The 25,703-nt window shown below is 41.5% G+C and overlaps 3 protein-coding genes across 7 annotated transcripts in view; 2 read left to right on the top strand and 1 right to left on the bottom strand.

Moving 5' to 3' along the window:
- LOC310744064 (uncharacterized protein) overlaps window positions 1–25,703 on the bottom strand; it is a gene marked incomplete at its 3' end in the record, with an annotated part of 46,040 nt that overhangs the window by 19,684 nt on the left and 653 nt on the right. The gene's annotated exons all lie outside the window — the stretch shown is intronic.
- LOC310742968 (uncharacterized protein) lies at window positions 665–24,717 on the top strand. Of its 5 annotated transcripts, none has more exons than XM_083572937.1 (2): window positions 665–718; window positions 22,243–24,717. In XM_083572937.1, exon 2 carries the CDS (start codon window positions 22,427–22,429, stop codon window positions 24,014–24,016), a length of 1,590 nt encoding a protein of 529 aa, XP_083429063.1. In that variant the 5' UTR covers window positions 665–718; window positions 22,243–22,426; the 3' UTR covers window positions 24,017–24,717. The 5 variants fall into 5 exon arrangements, with proteins under 5 accessions (XP_083429063.1, XP_083429064.1, XP_083429061.1 ...); XM_083572938.1 differs by lacking the exon at window positions 665–718 and adding an exon at window positions 6,952–6,973; XM_083572935.1 differs by lacking the exon at window positions 665–718 and adding an exon at window positions 7,213–7,294.
- The window catches only part of LOC310743001 (uncharacterized protein), a 34,948-nt gene continuing 13,235 nt past the window's right edge, over window positions 3,991–25,703 (top strand). Inside the window, exon 1 of the mRNA XM_083573026.1 lies at window positions 3,991–4,150. The gene's annotated coding sequence lies outside the window, so the exon portion shown is untranslated. The remainder of the gene's footprint in view (window positions 4,151–25,703) is intronic.

Genomic DNA, 25,703 nt, shown 5'->3' with positions numbered 1-25,703 from the left:
AGGGTGTGCAAATTGCAACGCGCTTTAGTTCTGGTCTGCGTCACTCCTCGCATGGGGGGGGGGGCTCTGCCCGCAAACAGATCAACAGCTGCCTTGCTTTCTTCCTGGCCTCATTGTGTCGCCTCTGAGGGAGACACAAGGGAAGAATTGTGTTGGGGTGTGTGTGTGTGCAAAAGCCCAAGCCCTATTTTCCCCGTAACACAGGAGTCACAGAGTCCAACCCGCTGCTCAATGTGCACAAATACCAAAAACATGGAATGGATCTAAGATCATGGCGTGGGGGGCGGGGGGAGGGAAGGATTTTGCAATGTAAACATTGTAGGGGGGGACCCCACTTTGCAGCGGGATTTCCTGGATCAGCCCCTCCCGCGCTCTCCTAGTAAGAGGGGAGGGGAAAAACAATTCTTTCCCTCGCTTCCCGTCACAACCTGCTTTCACGCCGCCCCCAAACCCTCAAACATCCCCCCCGGTATGTTGCACCTTTTCCTTCTGCTCCTCCTCCCCGCAATCCGGCTTCTGTTTCTGGAATGAGGGGAGAGAGCCCCCCCTCTCAAACTGCTTGCTTCGTCCGCAAGTGGAGCTTCTACGCCGGATTGCTGCTCTGCTCCATAGCTCTAGGGGCGCGCGCGTTTGGAAAGGGAAGGAGGGGCGGCAGGACCCCCCCCCCTCCGTGGATGTTGCAGGAAAGGAAAGGAGAATCGGGAGCGAGGACAAAGAGGTAAAGGGGTCGCGGGGGGAGGGGAGAGAAGGATCCAGAGACCCCCTCCAGCTCCCCCAAGCGCCTTCCGTGGGGCCTGGATCCCTGCGCGCGTGCTGTGAAGGGGGCTTTCCTTGGCCCCTTGGGTGCCTTGGCGGGGGGGCCATGCACCACCCATTCAGGGGATCCCAGCGAAGCGCCCTCGCCCCATTTCCCCCGCGCAGGCATCCCTGGGGCGCTGTGGGTTCCGCGCGGAGAGAGGTGGGCCATGAAAGGGTTAATGGGAGTGAGGGACGCCTGGATAGAGACCCCCCTGTCCCTCCCCTGCTCGTCTATTTAAAAAAAAATAATATTTATTAAAGTTTTAAAGATTACAAAAAGAAAAAATAAGAACACCATATTAAACAAAAACAAAACAACACATCACAATACGGGGAAAAAAAGAAAATAAAAGAAAGAAAAAGAAAAAGAAGAAAACAGAAAAATAAAATCCATTAAGAAAAAACACAGCGAATCTTCCCATAACTTATCTTTCATTTGCTTGTTTCCTTGACCTCCTCACACCTCCCTTTTTTGTATTCTAGTTCAGTTAACTATTTCAGCAAATCCTTTCCATCTTTTCCAAATTTTGTCCTGTAATTTATCTTAATATAATATAACTTTACTTTCCCTCCTTTCACCAATTAACAGTCTGTTTTTTCCTAAACCTTTATAACATTTCTGCTAAAACCACATAACTTCATCCCAACATCCTTCTAACATTCATTAATTTTACAATGTTTCTGTAAGTAGTCTTTAAATTTCTTCCAATCTTCCTCCACCGACTCTTCTCCCTGGTCTCAGATTCTGCCAGTCATTTCCGCCAGTTCCATGTAGTCCATCACCTTCATCTGCCATTCTTCCCGGGTGGGTAGATCTTGTGTCTTCCAGTACTTTGCAATAAGTATTCTTGCTGCTGTTGTAGCATACATAAAGAAAATTCTATCCTTCTTTGGCACCAATTGGCCGACCATGCCCAGGAGAAAGGCCTCTGGTTTCTTCAGAAAGGTATATTTAAATACCTTTTTCATTTCATTATAGATCATCTCCCAGAAAGCCTTGATCCTTGGGCATGTCCACCAAAGGTGAAAGAATGTACCCTCAGTCTCTTTGCATTTCCAACATTTATTATCGGGCAAATGATAAATTTTTGCAAGCTTGACTGGTGTCATGTACCACCTGTAGATCATTTTCATTATATTCTCTCTTAAGGCATTACATGCCGTGAACTTCATACCTGTGGTCCATAACTGTTCCCAGTCAGCCATCATAATGTTGTGTCCAACATCTTGTGCCCATTTAATCATAGCAGATTTCACCGTTTCATCCTGAGTGTTCCATTTCAACAGCAAGTTATACATTCTTGACAAGTTCTTAATTTTGGGATCTAGCAATTCTGTTTCCAATTTTGATTTTTCCACCTGAAAGCCAATTTTTTTGTCCAAATTATATGCCTCCATTATCTGGTAGTAATGAAGCCAATCTCGTACTCTATTTTTTAATTTTTCAAAACTCTGCAGTTTTAATCTGTCTCCCTCTTGTTCCAAAATTTCACAATATTTCGGCCATTTGGCCTCCATATTGAGTTTTTCTGAGCCTTCGCTTCCATTGGTGACAACCACCTTGGGGTTTTATTTTCAAGCAAGTCCTTATATAAATTCCTCTGATCCAACGTAACAGTTTCAGAAACTTCCTCTAGGGGGAAACAGTTACAATCCGTACTTGTATTAATCCAAAATAATGCCTTTTAAAACACAGCTGAAGCAGGAAAGTTAGTTTCAATTTCCAGTTACTTTTCCTCCTTTTTAAGATCAGAAGAGGACAGTTAGAAACAATGTATCTCTCTTACTCAGCTAGCTGTCAGCGGATGATATATTCACAGTCAGTGCACATTTCAAAGTACGGCAGCCTTATTGTCCTATTGGCAGCCCATTCCCAGGTTCTGAGTGGTGGAATTTTAGCTTCCTTCCCTCTCTCTTGCAGGTAAATATAGTCCAAAACTCCCCCCCCTCTTCTCCTGCTTCCAAGGGGAAGCTATTTTTTGGTGTTGAAAAATTAGTCCTTTCTGATCGGCTTTCCAAGACTTTAGCTTGCAGCCTCTTTGCTTTGATCTATTTACAAAAGCGGAAGGCGGACTTCCTGTTTATGCCTCCCTGCTACAATACCAAATTAAGTCTTTTTTTTTCTCCTTTAAAAAGTTTCCAATTTGTTCTACTCACGGGTAGTTGCTTTTAGAATAGAATTGTCCACAGGAAAAAGTCAGCGCTTCTCCGGCAACGGCTGTGCGGCTTCACTCCGTGGAAAAAGCAGTCAATTCACAGCACCGCGCTGCTCACCCCACTTCGCTCCGGAGCCCCGAAATCGTGTTTCCCTGTGAGTGGGGGAGGCGCAAAAGGTGCCCGCCGAATCCCACGTTCACAGGCTTCACCTGCCTGTGATTTTTGAGGGGTCTCCACCTTCGCCGTGGCAGCCAGACCTGATTCCCACAGAGCAAATTCCTCCTGGTCAGAGGAATTCCGCCATTACCGATGGCGCTAACCCGGAAGTTCCCTCCCCTGCTCATCTAAGGGGGCCCCTCTGGACAGAGAAATGGGCGAGGGGTGAGTCGCGCCAAGGAGTGGGGGCCTCTAGGTGCAGGGGAGACTCTGGGACAGAGGGAGAGAATCGATGAAGTGGGGAGGGGGAGCATCCCTGGGGCAGGGAAGGGCAGCATTGGGGGAGGGAGAGATAGGAAACCAGTCTTTGGGGAGACTTCTCCATGGTGGCGCCCCCTGAGGATCTCTAGAGGGGCCGCCTTGGCTTCTCCCTCCCACCCAAGAATCGGCCATCCCTTCAAGGCAACCAGAGGGATCCCTGGAAAGTGGGGGGTCCAGTCCCCTCATCCCTTCCTGCAAGCTCCATCCTCTTCCCACCCCATGAGCCCCTATAAGCCCCTGCCATGTCCAGACGCAGTGATTCTGCCCAGTCCAGCCATTGGTCCCCTGGAGAGGAGAAGAAATCCTGAGAGGAAGAGGGGAGGGGGGAGGCCTTCTCAGAAGCAGCTCTTTGTTTCCGCAATCCCACCCAGGAAGCAGCCAGAAACCTTTTCCTCTCTCTCAGGCTTCCATCTTTATTGTCTTTTCCACTGAGGATGAGGCTAATGTACACCTGTCATCAGAAACAGGGGTGCAGAGTTCATGGAATAGCTCTCAGGCTTGATACAGAAGTTGCACCTCAAAAGCATTTCTGTTCCTCTTATTCTTTGAAGGCAGTGTGACTGACAAGCTGAGATACAACCCATCAGCATCTGATGACAGCGACTCCATGAATCTTCCCAGTCAAAGGACCCATTTTCTTGATAGACAGTGCCTGGGGCTGGAGTCTCTACACACCAGGTGTGCCTGTGCAGGCGAAAAACTGCCAGTATTAGCACAGGTGAGGTGTGTGACCTCCCCCTCCAAATTGACAGACTGTGTGTGAATGAGAGTTTGTAGGTGGGATTATCGTTTATGGTAACTGTGATTTTCTCCACCCATAACATTTCGTGAGCTGATATTGCAGTATGAATTCCAAAATAACTACAAAAAAACACAAGATGATAAGAATGGTTGTACTATTTATATCCTGCCCATCTGGTTGGGTTTCCCCAGCCACTCTGGGCAGGTTACAGCACATATAAAAGACAGTAAAACATCAAACATTAAAATCCTCCTGATACAGGGCTGCCTTCAGCTGTCTTCCAAATGTCAGATAGTTGCCCATTTCCTTGCCCTCTGCCTGGTTCCCTGTAACTTCGCTTCTCGCAGGGAAGGAACCAGCAGAAGACCCTCAGAAGAGGACCTCGGTGCCCAGACTGAGCCATGGGGGTGGAGACGCTCCTTCAGGTCTACAGGGCCGAGGCTGTTGAGGACTTCAGCTCGCAGATCTTGCTCCTCCATAATGACCTCCAGAGCAAGTCTGACGTATATTTAGCAGAGTAGGAAAAAACGCATAGAGGCAGCAAACATTTTATTCAGCAAATAAATTCATTACTGAATGGAAAGAAGCATAACAGGATCCAAAACATAGCAAAGACTTAACTTAAATAAAAACTTAACTTGGCATACCAAAACAGCACTCAAGTAAATAAAAAGAATTGTCCAGTAAGATTGTCCTGGGTATAACCTTTGGTGTGCATGCAAACTTCTTCAGATACACTGAAACAGAAGTCCCCAGACCCTTATATATAGTGGGAGGGTGGGCTGGGGTTTTTCTCAGAAGGGTAGTAGGAGATGGGTATGGTAAAGCTGTTGACGACTGTTAATGACTGCAATTAGTCCTACAGGAAAAAGCATGGGATAGTATGCAGATGACCAAAAATAGCTTTAGTATGTGTAATGAGACAAGAATCCAATATCTCTGTTCAGACCAGGTCTCTCCATTGTTTTCAGTTTAGTAATAAGTTGTAATTCAGCAACTTCTCTTTCAAGTCTATTTCTGAAATTCCTTTTTTATTAATTTTGACTGCGTCAGACCAATACAGCTACCTGCCTGAATCTAGCACTCAAGTAAGACACACACAAGCAGAGTAGAGAAATAGCAGAATAGGAAGTGGGACCAGGCACCTTTCAATACTGCAATTTATAAACAATTCAGTGTCAGAGTAACGTTGGGACGGGATAACAAGCCTGGCTCACTCCCATTTAACCAGCTTCATCTGGTTCCCAAACACAAGGAAGGTTCAGCATAACCTCATTACAACTGATCCCACCACCTGCTCTCAGCAGAAAGGAAACTCCCTTATCAGCTAAAATGTTCCAGCTGGAGTAAACTGCAGCTTTGACTCACACAGAGCAAAACCACCAGAACCTTCTTGAAGCAATAGACCAGGAATGATTGATCTCTCTACATTAGATCAATACTTTTCTATGCCTGAAAAATGCAACTATGGCACTTTAAAGGTCAGCACCAACAGTGTGAATTGTGCTTGGAAATGCACTGGGAGCCAGGGAAGATCCTTTAGGACAAGTGATATGTGGTTTCCGCGGCTGCTCCAGTTACTAGTCCAGCTGCCGCATTCTGGATTAGTTGCAGTTTCTGAGTCACCTTCAAAGGTAGCCCCATGTACAACACATGGCAGTAGTCCAAACTGGAGATAACCTGAGCATGTGCCACTCTGGTGAGACAGTCTGAGGGCAGGGAGGGTCTCTTCCGGCGTACCAGATGGAGCTGGCAGACAGCTGCCCTGGACACAGAACAGACCTGCGCCTCCATGGACAGCTGTGAATCCAAAATGACCCACAGGCTGTGCCCCTGGTCCTTTAGGGCAACAGTTACCCCATTCAGGACCAGGGACAGTATTTCTGTCTTGTCAGGATTCAACCTCAATCTGTTAGCTGCCACCCATCCTCAAACCACCTCCAGGCACCAACACAGGGCATTCACCACCTTCACTGGTTCTGATTTAAATGAGAAGAAGAGCTGGCTTTCACCCACATACTGGTGATCACCCAGCCCAAAACCCCTGATGATCTCTCCCACCAGTGTTGTATAAATCTTAAAAAGCATGGGGGAGAGGATGGAGTCTTGAGGCTCCCCACAAGTGAGAGCCCAGGGGTCTGAACACTCATCCCCCAACACCACTTTCTGGACATGGCCCAGGAGGAAGGAGGGGAACCACTGCACAGCAGTTCCCCCATCTCCCCTAGAGGGTCAAGAAGGATACCATGGCCAAAGGTCTCCAAAGCCACTGAGAGATCTAGCAGAACCAGGAAACAGCTTCCCCCTCAGACTCTAGACCATTTGGAGATCATCAATCACAGCAACCAGGGCAGTGTGAGTTCCATGATGAGGCCTGAATCCCAATTGGAAGGTTAATGGTTGCAGAAGCTTTCCTGGTCCTGCACCCCCAAAAGCTCCAGGCACAAGACTTTTATAAGTTTTCAAGGGGCCACCTGATACATGGTGGTCTTTTCTTCAACAATCAAATATTTTGAATACTTTTACAGTGCTGTATGATGTAAGTGGCATTTCTGTTTCCCTTGTTCCACATTGGAGAGATATTGATACACAGGTCTGAGCTCATTTCTCCGCCTGAAACTGCTGTGTTAGCAGCAATGGAAGCCTGGGGAAAGTGTTGTGGGGTCCTGGGCTGCCTAGACAACAAGACCCCCTTCTCAGCAGAGCAGTATGTTAGGCACCAGCTCGGCTGCAGGAGTTGATGGCAGGAGGTGTGCAGGGCACTATCCAAGCATTTTAGAGACTCCACTCAAGATTTGTGTAAGGTTTTCCTCCATAGCCTTTTCTTCTCCTGAAGATAAGCCATGAGGCAGCAAAGCATTAGGACCAGAGTTTTCCTTCTCGATGGGCTCCCTTCCCTTTCCTCTGCAGGATGGGCAGAATCTGCCTTCTTGACTGTGGGATTCACTGTTGTTCTCACCCTCTCCATCCACCAGGGTCTTTCTTCACCTGCAACAGAATTCCCCAACCCACCAAGAATTTGAGACCCATCAGCTATCCTCACCTGGTTTTGCCGGCCGGTTGAAGCCATTCCTGGGATTGTGGCCCCTGTTGCATGCTGACAGCTTCTGGAAGCCACAGGTGAGAGCTGAGTGCAATGGTGGATAGATTACCCAAGAAGGTGCATGACATTTCCCCCACCAAAGGTACCGCCTCTCCTCTAACACCCCAAGACATCCTATAATTATGATACTTAAGACAAATCAGGAATAAATTCTTGTCTCCAGAGATAACACAACTTCAGACCATCAATGAATAAATACCATATATTCAAGGTTGAAGTTTCCACTAAGTACTGTTATTTCTTTGCCTTTAATATCCAGTTTTTTCAGTGCCAGATTAGGATAGTCCTGCGTCAGAAGAGGGGCACGAGATCAGGCAGCACATCATCATTAAAAAGAACAATTAGGGTGGGTGTTTCCGTCTGGGATTCCCATTTGCCAGCTGCTTTCCTTATGCTTCTCCTGCTCTCTCAATGCAATGCAAGGCATGTAAACAGAGGTTCATCTCCAAGAACAGGAGCTTCCCTGAGCACCCATTCAGCTGGCACCAAGCACCAAGCCTTGTTACTAGTTCTCTGACTGACCCAGACCACAGACCAATGGATAAGACATAGACCTGGGTATCACATAATCGTCCGTATGGACCTCCTGAGGCCAATGGGACTGTGCAGGTGATTCATTAAGAGATTGAGGTGGATGGGGGCTTCCGGTTGAGCTGTGATCAGGGAAAGAAGCACGAGGTAGCCCTCCCGGGGGTCTCGAGCAGTGCGGGGGCTTTAGAGGGGCTACGAAGGCTACGTGGACCTCCATACCCTGAGGGGAGTATCTTGGGGGGCAGAGTACCTGGCAGAGCCTGGGCATTCTCTCCTGTTTCACAGGCTTTAAAGCTAAACTGAAGCTTGGGGACGGGATTGAGCTGCAGGCACCGAGGGGAAGCAGCAGACCCCGCGCTGTGCAGTCTCAAGCTTCGACTGAAAGCGGCCCGCTTCCAAACAAAGAAAACAAATCTGGACTAAAACTAAAGCAGTTATTATCTGCGGATTTTAAAAAAGAAAATTAACAAGATTCGGAGTGCTGAGGGCGAAAAAAGGGAGTCCGTCCCAGCGGTAAGGAGAAAATGGCATCTGGCGGAAGACTGAGAGAGGACTGAAAGTAAGAAAGCAGCCGCCAAGTGAGGTTTGCAGAAAATCCTTGGTTACTATGTTCCGAGGTAATGATTTGTGGGGAAACAACAGAGAGGCATAGAAGGGGAGGAAAAACTTCTTTGTATCGTCTTGGTTGAAGCGTCTTGTGCCAGTGGTCAGAGAGTGAGCTTAAAATGCCCACCAGTGAACACCCGTGAACTCTGCTTTTTTCCTGCTGTTTGTAAAGAGGTTGGGCAGAAGTCTATGTTGGAGTAACACTGGGTACATTTGCAGGAGCAAGAAAGAAGAGACTTGGGGATTGCTGTGAATTGCTGTGAATATCTGCTGAAGTTCTATCTGAGCCTCTCCTTTGCTTTTTACTCCCTCTATGTGGGGGAGGAGATAAACGGTACGCTTTATAATGCTTGATTACCGGTCTTGAGTGGAGAATTTATGGATTAAGCTGATAAGGAACCGGAAAAAAAGAGATTTTGTATTTGGAGTACAACACGAAGAACAAGTCTTTGACTTTTGTTTTTATCTTTACTTCTTACTCCTGTTTTTCCCCCTCTCCCCCCCTTCTTCTTTCCTGCTATTTTTTCCTCCCTTCCCTTATTCTATCGCCCCTCGTGTATCCCCTTCCCCCCCTTCTCTCTTTTATCTGCTCTCCCTCCCTCACTTTCTGCTCTCTCCGTGTTTTGGAGGTTTCATTCCCTTCTTTACTTTTTGTGCCTTTCTTCCTGACACTCTATGGCAGTCTCCCCATCTGGTCCTCCAGCCACGTGAAAGGGGAAATTCCATTTGAAGAACAAAGAAACGGAAAGTAACTTTACTTAAGGAAGGATTTTTATTGAATTTACGGGAACTGCTGCCACTGTGTGGGGAAAGAGGGGAACTGCAATTGGGAAATTTGAAAAACAGTATACGTTAACTTGCGACCCCTAGGGGTGGAAATTAGAATAACATTAGTAAATAAATATCTGATTAAGCAATTGTGACAGAATGAAGAAAGGAGTGGGAACACCAGGAGAAAGAAGACCATCTAGACAGGAGAATGGCAAGAATGGGAAAGAGATAAAGGACTATGATGCGTTGATGGTTGAAATAAGAAAGGAGTTTGAACAAAATGAACAATATATTGAGAAAAAATTGTTAGAAGTTCAGGATACATTAGATAAGAAACTGGAGGGGGTGGTGGGAGAACTGACAGGTAAAGTAAAGGACTTAACGGTAAGATCTAAAGTGTTGGAAGAGTCAATGAAAAGGGCTCAGAAAGATCTAAAGGAAAGTAAAAAGGAGACAGGATCAGAGGAGAAATAAAGGACATAAGTAAAACACAAGAAGAACTACTGGATAATATGTCAATGCTAATAATCAGGCAGAAACAGTTGAATTTGAAATTCAGAGGTACTCCTGAGGGGATAAACAAAAATATAAGAGCTACATTAATTAAAGAATTAGCAAACTGGCTGGACACGAGGAAAGAGGAGATAGGCTATACAATAACAAATGCATTTCGAATAAAGGTAAAATCTGCCAGAGTGAGAGGGAAGAAATTGCTGGGGGATGTACTGGTTATGTTCAACTCTATGGGCATGAGGAATGAGATATTGAGATTAAATTATAATAAAAACTTATGCATTGATGGGAAGGCAATTATTGTATTCAAGGAGGTTCCAGCCAGATTTCTTTGACGTAGAGACATCAATAAACAACTAGTGGGTCAGTTAAAAAAAGGGAATTCAATACAGGTGGGAATTCCCGGAGGGGATCTCATTTTATTATAAATATAATAATAATAATAATAATAATAATAATAATAATAATAATAATAATTATTATTATTATTATTATTATTATTTATACCCCGCCCTCCCCAGCCAAGGCCGTGCTCAGAGCGACTTACAAGCAAGAATAAAAACAAGTTGAATGATTACAACTTAAAAACAAAATTAAAATACAACATTAAAATATTGAAACATTAAAATATTAAAATGTAGCCTCATCGCAGGAGGAGAAGGAAAAGAAAAAAGAAAGAGAGGGAGGGAATCAAATTGGCTCCAAGCCAAAGGCCAGGCGGAACCAATCTGTCTTACAGGTCCTGCGGAAAGAAATCAGATCCTGCAGGACTTCCGGGTTAGCGTGATCGGCTAATGGCGGATTCCCTCCGAGCTCCGGAGGGAATCGGCTTCGCAGGAGCTGGGTCTTGCCGCTGCGGCAACGCGGGGACCCTCAGAAATCACAGGCGCTGAAGCCTGTGAACCTGGTGACTCGGCGGGCACCATTTGCGCCCCCGACCTGCGAAGGAGCCTTTTTAAAGGCTTCAGAATGGGGGACGGGGTGAGCGGCGCGGTGCTGAGAGTCGACTGCTCCTCATGCGGAGTGAAGCCGCATGCCATGGTTGGAGAGCGCTGACTTCTTCTTGTGAACAATTGGATTCTAAAAGTAACAACCCGTGAGTAGTACGGAAATTGGACTTGTAAAGGAATTTTTTTGTTGAATTTGGCACGATCGGGGAAGGTGCAAACAGGAAGTCCGCCTCCCCGTCTTGTAAATAATTTAAAGCAAGGACTAGTTAACTAAGGTCGAGAGAATTTCTTTTTCTTCATTGGGTAAAAGACATTAATTTCACGATTTGGCAGTATAAGCATAAATAATTTTATTGGAGGATAAGAGCTAATTTTGAGAGCTGAAGTGCCGCCACCCCGGACCCAGGAGTGATCCGTGAGAGAGCCTGTTGAGGAGATATAGAAGAGTTTGACAGCTGTTAAAATTAGCTGTCAAGAAGGAAAAAGAGAACTTTGTTTCTGCTGTCTCTGCTGGATATATTTGTTGCAATTTGGTTATATTTTGTTGAAAACAAGGAAGAACTGATACAAACTAACTTGATTTTTGGATTTGAACTGGAAAGAATATTAAGTTACCAAAATCCCTCTAGAGGGGGATTTGGGACATTACAAGAATGGCTGGAGGAGGGAAAATTCAAGCTGGGTTGGACAGAGTTTTTGTTCTCTTGGGAAAGCTACAAGGCCAAATGGATGTTTTGGCTACAAATGTTGCAACTCTGAACTTAACAGTAAATAATATCATTGAATTTGATAAGGATTTGACTCAGGAAGCCCATGCAGCTGGACAAAAAGAGAAACTTGAGAGTTTTGAGAGTGTGGAGGAGACATATGTTGTTTCTGAGGAAAAGGAAGGAGGAGCTGTAATTTTGCAGATGACAAAGGAGAGCCAGAGGCCTGACATGATGGTTACAAAGGAAAATAAGAAATCGAGCCAAAGGCCTGACATGATGGTTACAAAGGAAAATAAGTACTGGATGATGAAAATCTGGTTTGAATTGGAGATTGAAGAATGGAGAGATCTCCTTATGTGGAGATCTGAAGACCTATGGATTACAAATTTGATTAAGGTGGAAGTTGGAGCTTTCGGGACAATTGGACTTAAAAGGAGTAAGAAACAAGATTCGGGCTCCACTTTTAAGTATGGAGGTCTGGCTGGAAGAAACATGGACCTTATGGGGACAGAGCTTCTCCGAGATCTGGTGTTTAATACTAAAGACTATCAAAAAAACCGGCAGAGAGGAATTTAGAGAGAATTAAGAGCCTCGGACGTGAGGTCTCCAGGCTGATAGTAGATTAAGACTGATGGACATCTGTTGGGGATTGAAACCGGGAAAGGGGGTGTGGGGTTTGGGAATCCAAAGGGTGTACAATTATAATCTGTTGTTTATTTTGTTTTGTTATTAGTATGAAAATTGGGGAATTCGTGGAAGGGAATTTGGGTCGACTTTAGAAAAAGGTTTTATGAATGAGCACTGATGTATGTTTATAAGTTAAAACTGGTTTGTTTGTTTTTTAAATGAACTAAATATAAAAAGGTTAAAAATTGGGGATAAGAACTTGTTGAACTAACAATTTGAATTGGAATATAAGAAGGGGAGGTGTGGGGAAGTCAGGGAAATATGTTATTGAAAATACGGATTGTAAACTTTATGTGTTTTTAATTTTTTTTGTTTTTTCTTTTTTGATTTTTTTTATTAAGATGAAAAATTTTAATAAATATTTATTAAAAAAAAAAAGAAATCAGATCCTGCAGGGCCCTGGTCTCATAAGGCAGAGCGTTCCACCAGGCCGGAGCCAGTGTTGAAAAGACCCTGGCTCTGGTTGAAGCCAATCTAACTTCCTTAGGGCCCGGGACCACTAGGGTGTTGCTATTTATGGACCTTGAGGCTCTCCGTGGGGCATACTGGGAGAGGCGGTCCCATAGGTACGAGGGTCCTAGGCCGTGAAGGGCTTTAAAGGTCAAAACCAGCACCTTGAACCTGACCCTGTACTCCACCGGGAGCCAGTGCAGCTTGAAAAGCACTGGGTGAATATGCTCACATGGCAGAGACCCCGTGAGGATCCTCGCTGCATTATTCTGCACCCGCTGGAGTTTCTGGGACAGCTTCAAGGGCAGCCCCGCATAGAGCGAATTACAGTAGTCAAGCCTGGAGATGACCGTCGCATGGATCACTGTGGCCAATGATAAGATAAGAGATTTAAGCTATTTAACCCCCAGGACCTCGAGAAATTTGCCAGAAGATATGAAAAGGAGCTGGGGAAGGTGGAAAAGAAAAGAAGAGAGGAAGAACAACAGGAGAAACAGAGAGGAGAGGGAGAAGAGGAGGAGGAGGAGGAAGAAACAGACAGCAAAGAACACCAAGGTTAAAACAGGACTTAATTTTGGTTGGTAATTAAATAAAAATGGCCTTAAAAATATTTTCATGGAATGTGAACCGACTTAATAATAAAAATAAGAGAAATCAAATTGGACATGTGCTGATTAAACGGAATCTTGACATAATCTGCCTGCAAGAAACCCATGTTGCAAGAAAACATAAGAGGATTTTAAGTAATAAAAGATTGGGGAAAGATTTTATTGCCTCTGACAAAAATAAAAAAGAGGAGTTGTGTTCTATATAAAAGAAAAATATGACCCAAAATTAATCTATAAAGATGAAGAAGGAAGAGTGATAATAGTACAAATAACTTTCCAAGGAGAGAGTATAAACCTAGTTGGAGTCTATGCTCCTAACGATAAAAAAGCAGACTTTTATTTGAAATTAGCAGACATATTGCTTGACCTCCTAGACCAACATCTGATATTAATGGGAGATCTTAATGGTGTGGTCATCCCAGATTTGAATAGATCCATAAGAAAAAGAGATACAAATGAGGGTAAACTACCCAGGTCATTCTTTGACCTGGTGGATACTACGGGACTAATAGATATATGGAGACTTAAAAACCCCACAATGAAACAACCCACCTTTTTCTCGAGTCCAAATCAAAGCTGGGGAAGATTAGACTACATCTGGGTATCAAAAGAATTAGTCCCGAGGTCATTTAAACCAGAAATCCTGCCACGGACTCTTATCTGACCATAATCCAGTGTATTTGGAGGTGAGAGGAAAAGACCCTTCATCATTTAGATGGAGAATGAATGAAAGCTTCTTTAATGATCAGAAGATAATAGATAAAGCGAAAGAAACAATTACAGAATATTTTAACTGGAACCTAAATAAAGAAACACCCATAGAAATAGTATAGGATGCAAGCAAAGCCGTTATGAGAGGCTTTTTGATTTAATAAAACAGTCATCAAAGAAGGGGGAGAGAAAAGAAAAAAGAGGAAATCTTAGCATACCTTGTGGCGAATGAAAGACTGCTAACAATTAAACCAAAAGATGAAAAAAATAAAACAAAATATAAAGATGTTGCAAACTCAGTTTTCCATGGTAGTGAATCAGGAAGTAGAGTGGAGAATTAAAATGAAGAGACAAAAGAACTTCTAGTCTGCTAACAAAATAGGAAAATATCTGGCATGGCAATTAATGGCAAGAAAAAAACAAAATATAATATGTAAAATAAGAGAGGGAGAAAAGATAATAGACGATCCCAAAGAGATAAGAAGGGCTTTCCAGAAATACTATAAAGAGTTATATAAGAAAGAGAAAGAAGACGATCATAGAATAGGGGAATATCTACAAAAACATCAATTACAACAAATTACAAAAGAAGAAAGAGAACAACTGAACCAGTTAATCACAGAACAAGAAGTCAGAAAGGCAATAAAGAAGATGAAGATTGGGAAATCTCCAGGCACAGACGGAATATCGGCTAAATACTACAAAATATTATGTGATCAAATAACACCAGGATTATGTGAGGTTATGAACAATATCTTGAAAAAAGGCAAAATCCCAAATACGTGGAAAGAAGCCTATATAACCCTAATCCCCCCAAAAGATACTGATGGCCTAGAAGTTAGAAATTACAGGCCCATTTCATTACTGAATAATGATTATAAATTATTTGCAGATGTTTTGGCGGAAAGACTGAAAAGGCTTCTAAACAAAGTAATCCATAAAGATCAAGCTGGCTTTTTACCGGGGAGACAGCTGAAAGATAATGTGAGAATGGTATTAGATATTATCGAATGTTTAGAAAACAGAATTGATAAACAAGCAGTGTTGATTTTTATCGACGCGGAGAAAGCATTTGATAATGTCTCCTGGCAATTTATGAAAAAGAATTTAAAAATAATGGGAATAGGAGAGGAATTTATGAAGGGTGTAGAAACAATATATCACAATCAAACAGCCAAACTCATTATAAATAATAATGTTTCAGAGATTTTTGATATCTCAAAAGGGACGAGACAGGGGTGTCCTCTATTCCCCCTGTTGTTTTTAACTGTACTAGAGGTATTCAACAAGACCATGAGAGAAAATCCAGAAATTAAAGGGATTAAGGTTGGACATAAAGATTTTAAAATAAAAGCGTTTGCGGATGATATAGTATTAACTTTGGAAGATCCAAAGAAAAGCTTAAAAGAGGCACTACAAAAAATAGAAGAATTTGGCAAAGTAGCGGGGTTTAAACTTAATAAGAACAAGACTGAAATGTTAGTGAAAAACATAAGCAAAGAAGAAACAGAAGAACTGCAACAAGAGACAGGAATCACAGCGGCTAACAAAGTCAAATATATGGGAATATGGTTGACAGCAAAAAACATAAATCTATATAAAGATAACTATGACACCACATGGAGAGAAATTAAGAAAGACTTGGATATCTGGAATAGACTGAGACTCTCTTTTTTTAGGGAGAATATCAGTGATTAAAATGAATGTCTTACCTAGAATGCTATTCTTATTCCAAACAGTACCAGTGATCAAAGGGTTGAAACAATGTAAAGAATGGCAGAAAATATTGGCAAGATTTGTCTGGCAGGGAAAGAGACCAAGAATAAAAATGAAGATCTTAGTGGACAAAAAAGAAAGAGGTGGCTTTTCCTTGCCAGACATGATTCTTTATTATGAAGAAGCTTGCTTAATATGGATAAGAGATTGGATAAAACTAGAGAATACGGACCTTCTAGATTTAGAAGGATTTGACAACAGGTACGGGTGGCACTCGTACCTGTGGTATGGTAAAGCAAAGGTCCACAGGGGTTTCTTAAATCTTATAATTAGAGGACCCATATATGATGTTTGGGTAAGAAATAAAAATTTGTTAGAAAAGAAAACCCCCTGGTGGATCTCACCAACTGACGTATTAATTACAAAAAAAACTAATATGGAAGGAAAGAGAGCTACTTATGAAGAGTTTGTTATGAAAACGGAGCAGGGGATTAAGTTAAAGACGTATGAAGAAATAAAGAACCTATTGACAGGGTGGTTACAACACCACCAAGTTAATGAGATACTAAAAAAGGATTAAAAAAGGTTGGGATTTGAGTAAAAGAAATCAAAATTTCAAATCAATATTATAGAAGGTAGCAACAAACTTTTGTCCAAAATGTATGACTTATTACTGGACTGGTTTACTAAAGATGAGGAGGTAAAAGAAGCCATGATTAAGTGGGCCATGGATTTTGGATATAATATAGACTATAGCATGGCGTGAATTATGGAATGTCAATATGAAGTTTACGGCGTGTACGGCCTTACAGGAAAATATGTGGGAAATGATATATAGGTGGTACCTCACACCGGTAAAATTGGCAAAGATGTATAGAATAAAAAATAGGAAGTGTTGGAAGTGTGGTGAGGCAGAAGGAGACTTATATCATATGTGGTGGGTTTGTGGGCAAGTGAAGGGTTTTTGGGAATCAATATATAATGAGCTTAAAAAAATCTTTAAGTACGCGGACTTCCTGTTGAGCGCGAACCTGTCGCAAGTGGGAATCTTCCCGGCTGGGAGATTCCGTGCTTTTTGAGGAAAAAAGGTGTGCTACAGGGCGCAGTAGCCCCCCAAAATACCCTCAGTGGAGAACATTGAGGGTCTGGTTCCCGGCAAGCCAATTTGCAAATCGCCTGGCCGTCAGGTAGCCCTGTAAGGGTGAAGAGTACGGCGGAGAGAGAAGCAGGCAGAGGGAAGCCATTAACTATCCTCTAAAAAGTGTAGCCCTGAACTTGCAAGGGAAGCGACCGACACTCAAGCTTAAGAAATTCGGACCTAATTGGGATAGAATTCGGAAGTTCAAGGCTAAAGGAAGGTTTCGGAGCAAAAAGAATTAAATGTGGAGTTCAGCTGTATCTGCAATTGAAAACAGACGCAGAACTGTCAGCAGAGCGGGAGCAAGCTGTGTGAGTAATGGCTAGCGGTCGTTGCCGCTTTCTCCTCTAAAACTTCTAAGCTAAGAAAATAGCTAAGAACTAGCAATAAGATAAAAAAGAAACAGAAGAGGAAGCAGAGGGACGTTTGACTGTTATTTTTGGCAAATCTTCGGTGTGTTGGTGGGGGAAAGAAAGAGACAAGATTAGAAGGAATTCTTAGTTTCACTTTTAATAAAGAACTGCGCAACTGGATGTAAGGACTTCCGTCGCCACTGTTACATTGCTATACTCTGGAAAAATACCAGCAACGTTTTTGGAGAAGTGAATATTTTAACGGATAAAAGGGGAAGTTTTATGCTCTGTAATAGATTATAATAATCTGACTTTTGAAATTGAACAATGCCACAGGTTTTAAGGGTTGATGGTGAGCGTCAAAATTAACTTCTAAAAAAACACTGCCCCCACTCCCCCTCCCCCCCCCTTCCTTCTCTTGTCGTTGGAGTATAACACCATTGCAGAAGCTTTGTAGAGTGGTTTTAACGAATGGATAAGGCTCTGGATATAATTTTGTTTGTTTGTTTCCCTTTTTCTTTTTTTTTGTGGGACTTATTTTATGGTTTTCTGCTACTTCTTTACTTCCTTCCTTGGACTAATCTGGGACTGGAGAGTTTGAAGACTACACTGGATTATAATTTGAGTATAATTAAAATCTAAAATAACTGGTAATAACAAAACTGAGAAAATATATTATTTTTTACTTTTTTATGGTTTGGTCCTTTTCTTCCCCTGTTGCATTTTATTTTCGAAATGACGGATTGGAATTAGCCTAAGTGGTGGCAAGAAGATTTTCGTCTTTCTATCGTCTCTTCATTAATGAAAAGTTTTAAAACCTTGGCAAAAAATTGAAATTTGAGGACTGTGAATTAGTGAATTCTCCTAACAAAAAGGCTAAAAGTAGTATCACGATTATATTCTCTCTTTTGGGATTTTTTAAGATAATAAGAGTATCTCCATTGGGTTATATTTTATTTTTATTCTGGCCATTTATTTTGTGATGTAGGAAATACCTGAGTTGATATATTGATCGGAGGAGTTCGGTGTTAGTTTTTATATGTTATTGGGTTTTGCTAAATATTGTATTGGGCCTTATATACTGGTTGTGCTAATTTTGGTGCATTAATTAACTTTGGTAGGAGTGTGAAGAGACTAAAAGATATGTCGCACCAGCAGAAAAAAACAAGTGAAGGGGGGACACCGGCAGATAGGAGAAGCTCAAAACAAGAGTCAGATTTTAAGGGAGAAATATTGAAAATGTTTGGAGAAATTAAAAATGATCTAAAGCAGAGTGAAAAAAAATTAGAGGCCAAATTAGAACAAATGGACAAAAGGATTGGAAAAATGGACAAAAAAATTGATGAAACATTAAATGAATTAAAGGGACAATTGAAAGATGTGACTAAGAGAACACAAACGTTGGAGGAGGGGATGAAGAGAACAAAACAGGAAATGAGGGAAGTGAGGAGAGAAGAGGAGAAAATAAAGGTAGAAATGTCGGAGATTAATAAAACACAAGAAGAAGTCTTGGATGCGATTGCTATGAATGAATTGAGGCAGCGGGAGACTAATTTGAGGTTGAGAGCCGTACTAGAGATACAGGGTGAAAATATTAAAGAGAGACTGATTGCAGAAATAGCACAATGGTTAGAACTTCAACCAGAGGAGGTAGCTATGACAGTGCAAAATGCATTTAGAATGAAGGCAAGAACAACTAAGACAAGGAAATCTCCGGGAGACTGTCTAATTATATTCAAGGACAGAGAAATGAGAAATATGATCTTGCAGAAGAACAGAGAGAAAAGATTGAATATCGATGGGAATTATATAATTATTTTTAAAGATATACCGATCAGACTGTTGAAACTGAGAGATCCATATAAACCATTGGTGCAAATTTGAAAGAAGAACAAAATAGAATTCAAGTGGGAATTTCCAGAGGGGATCTCTTTTTTCTATAAAAGTAAGAAACACAAACACACAAGCCCAGAGGAAGCAAGCAAGTTTCTGAGAAGATACAAGGAATTAAGACCAGAAGAGGAAGAAATAAGAGGTGCAGCAGCAGGAGCAGGAGCTACGGGGGAAAGTGGATTGGGAGAGGGGGAAGAAGAAGATGGAAGAAACAGAAGAAGAAGAAGAAGAAGAAGAAGAAGAAGAAGAAGAAGAAGAAGAAAGATTATAAAATTTTAAATAAAATTTAATTAATTAGGATACCAAGATGGCGTTAAAATTATGGACTTTGAATATTAATGGGATGAACGATAGGAAAAAAACGGAATAAAATTGAACAATATCTAAAAAAGGAAAATTTGGATATAATATGTTTACAAGAGACACATGTGGCGAGAAGACATAGAAGAGTTTTGATCAACAAAAGACTAGGAAATGAATTTATATCGTCAGACAAAAACAAAAAGAGAGGGGTGGTATTGTATATAAGAAATAAAATTGAAGCTCAGCAAATTTTCAAAGATGAAGGAAGAATAATTGCAATCCAGATCAAGTGGCAAGGTGAAAAAATAATAACAGTCGGGATCTATGCACCAAATGGAAACAAGACTGATTTTTATAAAAATTTGGAAGAGAAACTGTTTGATTATATGGACCAAAAGATTATAATAATGGGAGATATGAATGGAGTAGTGTCAATGGAAATGGATAGACTGAGAGCATCAGGAATGAGTAAAGAGGGAAAACTACCCAAGACTTTTTTCTCCATGATTAAGAATTGTAACTTAATAGACATTTGGAGACTGAGACATCCACTTGACAAACAGTTTATGTTTTATGTAGAATCGAATCAGTCAATGTCGCGAATCTATCAAATATGGGTATCTAATGAACTAACTCCAAGAATCATGCAAGTTGAAATTCAACCAAGAGTGATCTCAGATCATAATCCAATCAAATGTGAAATAAGAGGTTACGAAGAAATACTCCATCATTCAGATGGAGAATTAATGACTACCTTCTAGATGATCAAAATTTTTTAGAGGAGGCACAAAAGAAGCTGGCGGAGTATTTTATGAACAATTGTAATAAGGGTACAAAAATGAATGTAGTGTGGGATGCTAGCAAGGCGGTGATGAGAGGATTTTTTATCCGCAATAAAAAATAAAAGCAGAGAGAAAGGCAAGAAAGAAATTTTAAGACAAATAATGGACAATGAACAAAAATTTATTGAGAAACCAGACAATTTGAAAATAAAACAGAATATAAAAGCTCTGCAAACACAATTTGCTATGATAATAAATAAAGAAGTGGAGTGGAATATAAAAAAATTGCGACAAAGGAATTGATAGTAAAAGGAGGAAAATGGAAAATGAAACCTTATGAAGATGTGAAGGAGCATGTATATGATTGGTTGCATTATTATCAGGTTAATGAAATGTTTAAAAAGGATTTTAAAGAAAGAGGTTTTGATGAAAAAGAATCAAAATTTCAAATGGAAATAATAAATAATGAGTACAAAATTTTATCTAAAATGTATAAAATGTTGCTGGAATGGTATACAAAAGACGAGGAAGTTAAATCGGTTATGATACACTGGGCCAGAGATTTGGGTCATAATATACAGTTCAATGACTGGATAAAATTATGGAATGAAAATATAAAATTTACGGCATGCACTGCGTTAAAGGAAAATGTGATGAAAATGGTTTATAGATGGTATATTACACCCGTAAAATTGGCAAAAATGTATAAAACATGTAATAAGTGTTGGAAATGTAAAGAAAAAGAGGGAACATTTTACCATATGTGGTGGGATTGCAAGAAGGTGAAGGGTTTCTGGGAACTGATATATAATGAGTTGAAAAAGATGTTGAAATATACATTTGTTAAGAAACCAGAGGCTTTTCTTTTAGGAATAGTAGGAAATGAGATAAATAGAAAGGACTGTAAACTTTTCCAATACGCAGTAACTGCAGCGAGAATACTACTGGCCCAAAAATGGAAACAGGAACAACTACCAACGTTAGAAGAATGGAGAATGAAACTGATGGACTATGCAGAACTAGATAAACTAACGGGGAAGATCAGATATCTACGAGACCAAAAGTTCATCGAAGATTGGGGAAAATTTTCATATTATTTGAAATGTATATGTGATGAGCAAACAACGCTAGTGGGATTTCAAGAAGCTCTGTGAATGTTTGAGGAATATTGTGTAGAAGAAAAATAAGAGGGTGAAGGTATATAAATTGCAATATAAAAATTAGGAAATGTGTAATTAAAAAATTGAATAATGGATGATTGTTAGAGAGGCTGAAGGAAGTCCAAAAGAGAAAATATGTGATAAATTTCGATTGGATATTATAAATGTATGTTGGAAAATCAATAAAAAATATTTATAATAAATAAATAAATAAATAAGTACAAAAAAATCTTTTCTAAAAAAACCTGAAGCCTTTTTATTGGGATTGAAAGGGATGGAAATTAAAACGGATAAAAATCTTTTCTTGTACGCCACGACAGCAGCTAGAACTATGTTGGCCCAGAACTGGAAAACTGATACTCTACCTACAATCATGGAATGGCAGACCAAAATGATGAATTATGCAGAATTGGCTAGATTGTCGGGAAAAATACGGGACCAAGATGAAAAGAAGTTTGTTGAAAATTGGATTAAATATTTGGTATATGTAAGAGAAAATGGTAAAACTTTAAAGACACTGGCAGGGTTGGAGTAACTCTAACGGCATAAGACAAAATAGTATTAAATAGAATACGCGATGTTATAACTATATGATACTTACCGAAGAGATGAAGGGAAGTCCGAAGCTCGGCAGAGCTTAAGGCTTAGGTGGATGGATAAATGTATAATGAGTGTATGTATTCTATGTGTATGTGTAATAATGAAAATCAGTAAAAACTGATTTAAAAAAGAGAGAGAGATAGAGGTGGATGGAGGATTATGATGCCGAGGATGGGGAATGTCCAAAGGAATGATGAACCAGAGAAAAGGGGGACCTCTTCATGGACAGAGAGCAGCTGCCTTTCCTGTGAGGAAACAATTAATTTGAAAAGGCTGTATTCCAAGATCATATTGTGCTATTAACAATGAGTGAGGATTGTGAAAGGTGGTGATGCATTACTATCATTTGACATCATTGCATCTTCATTTCCTAAAAACTGGGTAGGAGGCGGGGGAATATAGGAAATGTTGAAATAAGAAAAGCTGCTAATGGCATTTGATGTGTTCTCTTTCCCTTTGTTCTCTTCCTTGAAACCAAATTAGGATTGCCTTTCCGCCCATTCTGAAGAAGGTGATACAGAAGACAGTCAGAATTCTGGGAGATGGGGAACCTTTCGTTTCATTACGAATAGCCATTAAAAAGTGTGAAATGTGGAATATGCTTCACTGAATGAGCACACATATCTCACATCAATAAACTCAAACAGGGGAGAAACCATTTAAAGGTATGGAGTGTGGAAAGAGCTTCAGTCGAAGTGATGAACTTGGAATACATCAACAGACTCAAACAGGGCAGAAATTATTTAAATGCAGGGAGTGTGGGAAGAACTTCAGTCATAGGGGAAACTTAACTTTACATCAACAGACTCACACAGGGAAGAACCCATTTAAATGCCTGGAGTGCGGAAAGAGCTTTAGTTCCAAGGCAACCCTTAGATCACATCAACAAACTCACACAGGGGAGAAACCATTTAAATGTATGGAGTGTGGAAAGAGCTTCAGTCAGAATAGATATGTTAAATTGCACCAGAGGATTCACACAGGGGAGAAACCATATAAATGTATCGAGTGTCGAAAGAGTTTTAGTGATAGTGGAAGCCTTAGAAGACATCAACGGACTCACATAGGGGAGAAACCGTTTCAGTGTATGGAGTGTGAAAAGAGCTTTAGTGATAGTGGAAGCCTCAGAAGACATCAACGGAGTCACACAGGGGAGAAACCATTTAAATGCATGGAATGTGGAAAGAGCTTCAGTTTCAATGCAACCCTTAGAAGACATCAACAAACTCACACAGGGGAGAAACCATTTAAATGCATGAAATGTGGAAAGAGCTTCAGTTTCAATGCAACCCTTAGAAGACATCAACTGGCTGACACACCGGGAAAACCATTTAAATGCATTGAGTGCGGAAAGAGCTTCAGTCAGAATGGAAACCTTAAAACACATCTACAGATTCACACAGGGGAGAAACCATATAAATGTTTGGAGTGTGGAAAGAGCTTCAGTTTCAATGGAAAACTTAGAAGACATCAACAGACTCACACGGGGGAGAAATCATTTAAATGCCTGGAGTGCGGAAAGAGCTTTAGTGATAAGGGAAGACTTAGAAGACATCAACGGACTCACACAGGAGAGAAACCATTTAAATGTTTGGAGTGCGGAAAGAGATTTAGTGAAAATGGAACACTTAGAACACATCAACGGACTCACACAGCGGAGAAACCATTTAAATGCCTGGAGTGCGGAAAGAGCTTCAGTCAGAATGGAAACCTTAAAACACATCTACAGATTCACACAGGGGAGAAACCATATAAATGTTTGGAGTGTGGAAAGAGCTTCAGTTTCAATGGAAACCTTAAAACACATCTACAGACTCACACGGGGGAGAAACCATTTAAATGTATGGAGTGCGGAAAGAGCTTTAGTGATAGTGGAAAACTTAGAAGACATCAACGGACTCACACAGGAGAGAAACCATTTAAATGTATGGAGTGTGGAAAGAGCTTCAGTTTCAATGCAGCCCTTCAAAGCCATCAACAGACTCACACAGGAGAGAAACCATTTAAATGTATGGAGTGTGGAAAGAGCTTCAGTCAGAGTGGACAGCTCAATATACATCAACCGATTCATACAGGGGAGAAACCATTTAAATGTTTGGAGTGCGGAAAGAGCTTTAATGATAATGGAACACTTAGAAGACATCAACGGACTCACACAGGGGAGAAACCATATAAATGCATGGAGTGCGGAAAGAACTTCAGTCAGAATGGAAATCTTAGAAAACATCAGCAGACACACAGGGCAGAAACCATTTAAATGTATGGACTGTGGAAGCAGCTTCAGTCAGAATGGAACCCTTGATTTATGTCAACAAACTCACACGAAACACAAACCTTATAAATATGAGGAAAGTAGATAGAGGTTCAGTCCTAGTGGAAGTTCTAAATCAACAGACTCACGGACAGGAAGAACTTTAGTACTTGAAACCCTTCAAACCATCAACAACCTCACAGAGGAGAAGCAGTTTAAATGAAAAGATTGCAAAAAGTGCTTTATTTATAAAGGAGTGTTTATCTGGATTGCTGGTGGTCAGTGAGGATTAGGGCCGGGCGATATATTGTTCCAAACTGGTTTCTAGACCACATCGTGATAACCTTTCAAAAACAATTGATATGGCAACATACCAAGAATCACAGTGTGTGTTTCTGGGATGCCCATTTGCCTGGAAGCAGCCGGCAGAAAGCTTTTATTCATGAAGCCCCTGAATATGCTGAGTTGCTGACTTCCCTCCCAGACGACAGGAAGCGAAAGACACAGATCCATTGCCCTGCGTCCTTCCAGCCTCTTTCCTCCCTTGCTCCTTTCTGCCGGTTTGTGTGCCTGACTTAGATATCCTGTGTGCTGTATTTTGTTTACTGCTGAAACTGGATTTGCTCTCAGGAGCTAAGTTTTGTGCCTCACTGGGGACCCAGTAAGAACTGTATGCTTTGAAAGCTCAGTAAACTATTATTGAAGAAGTCCTGCTGCTTATCTGTGTGTTTTTGACCTCAGTGTGGGAATTGATCTACACGTGGCCCCTACTCTCCTCCTGCCCTGGAGTTGCTTTACTCAAGCATGCGAGACGGGTGCATCTGTGTGCTCTCAAAAGCAAATAAAGTAGGAGTCGCCTTTCTATGAGAGTACAGTGGTAGCTTGGGTTACAGACGCTTCAGGTTACAGACGCTTCAGGTTACAGACTTTGCTAACCCAGAAATAGTACTTTGGGTTAAGAACTTTGCTTCAGGATGAGAACAGAAATCGGAGAGCGGCAGCAGGAGCCCCCATTAGCTAAAGTGGTGTCTAGGTTAAGAACAGTTTCAGGTTAAGAACGGACTTCCGGAAGGGATTAAGTTCTTAACCTGAGGTACCACTGTAGTGTGTTTTCAACTTTTTTTGGTTTTTTAAAATTTTGTAATCTGCTCTAGGAGATTCGGATTACAGACAGGGAACTAACAGTAATGATGATGATGTTACATTGCTTAACATGCCCCCTCCCCAGTGATGAATACTTGAGGGCACTCCTGGGTCCATCATGGTCGCTTGAGGCTCAGGTGCCCATGTCCAGCTCAGGCTAGTTCCCCACCCCACAGACCTTTTGGGACAGAGAGGACATGGCCCTGGTCTTCCCTGCTCTGCACCAGATGGGATGGTTGCAACGCTCTCTGTGTGGAACTGCCCTTGAAGGCGACTCGGGAACTGGCCCAAAATGCAGCAGCCAGATGATTGGCTGGGCTGCCTCTCTTTATGAATGGCATTTCTCTCCCACCTCTTTGCCCAAGGAGATCAAGGTGGCATCCAGGGACTACCCCTCCCCACTGAGTCCCCCCACAACAAACACATTGGATTCCTGTTTTAAAACAGTTGCACTGGTTGTTTCCTTTCCAGCAGGACCTCTCCTGCTCTCAATGCCTTGGCTTGTGAGACCTCCAGTGGTGCTTTCATAGAACTATAGAAGTGGATGGCA

The sequence above is a fragment of the Podarcis filfolensis genome (genome assembly GCF_964270895.1).
Source record: "Podarcis filfolensis genome assembly, chromosome: 10".
Lineage (NCBI taxonomy): Eukaryota > Metazoa > Chordata > Lepidosauria > Squamata > Lacertidae > Podarcis > Podarcis filfolensis.
This window is presented reverse-complemented; position numbering and strand designations above follow the sequence as displayed.

What these genes read in the sequence shown, in the direction of transcription:
- LOC310742968 (XM_083572937.1), top strand. Translation starts at nt 22,427, where the DNA reads ATGGAGTGTGGAAAGAGCTTCAGTCGAAGTGATGAACTTGGAATACAT.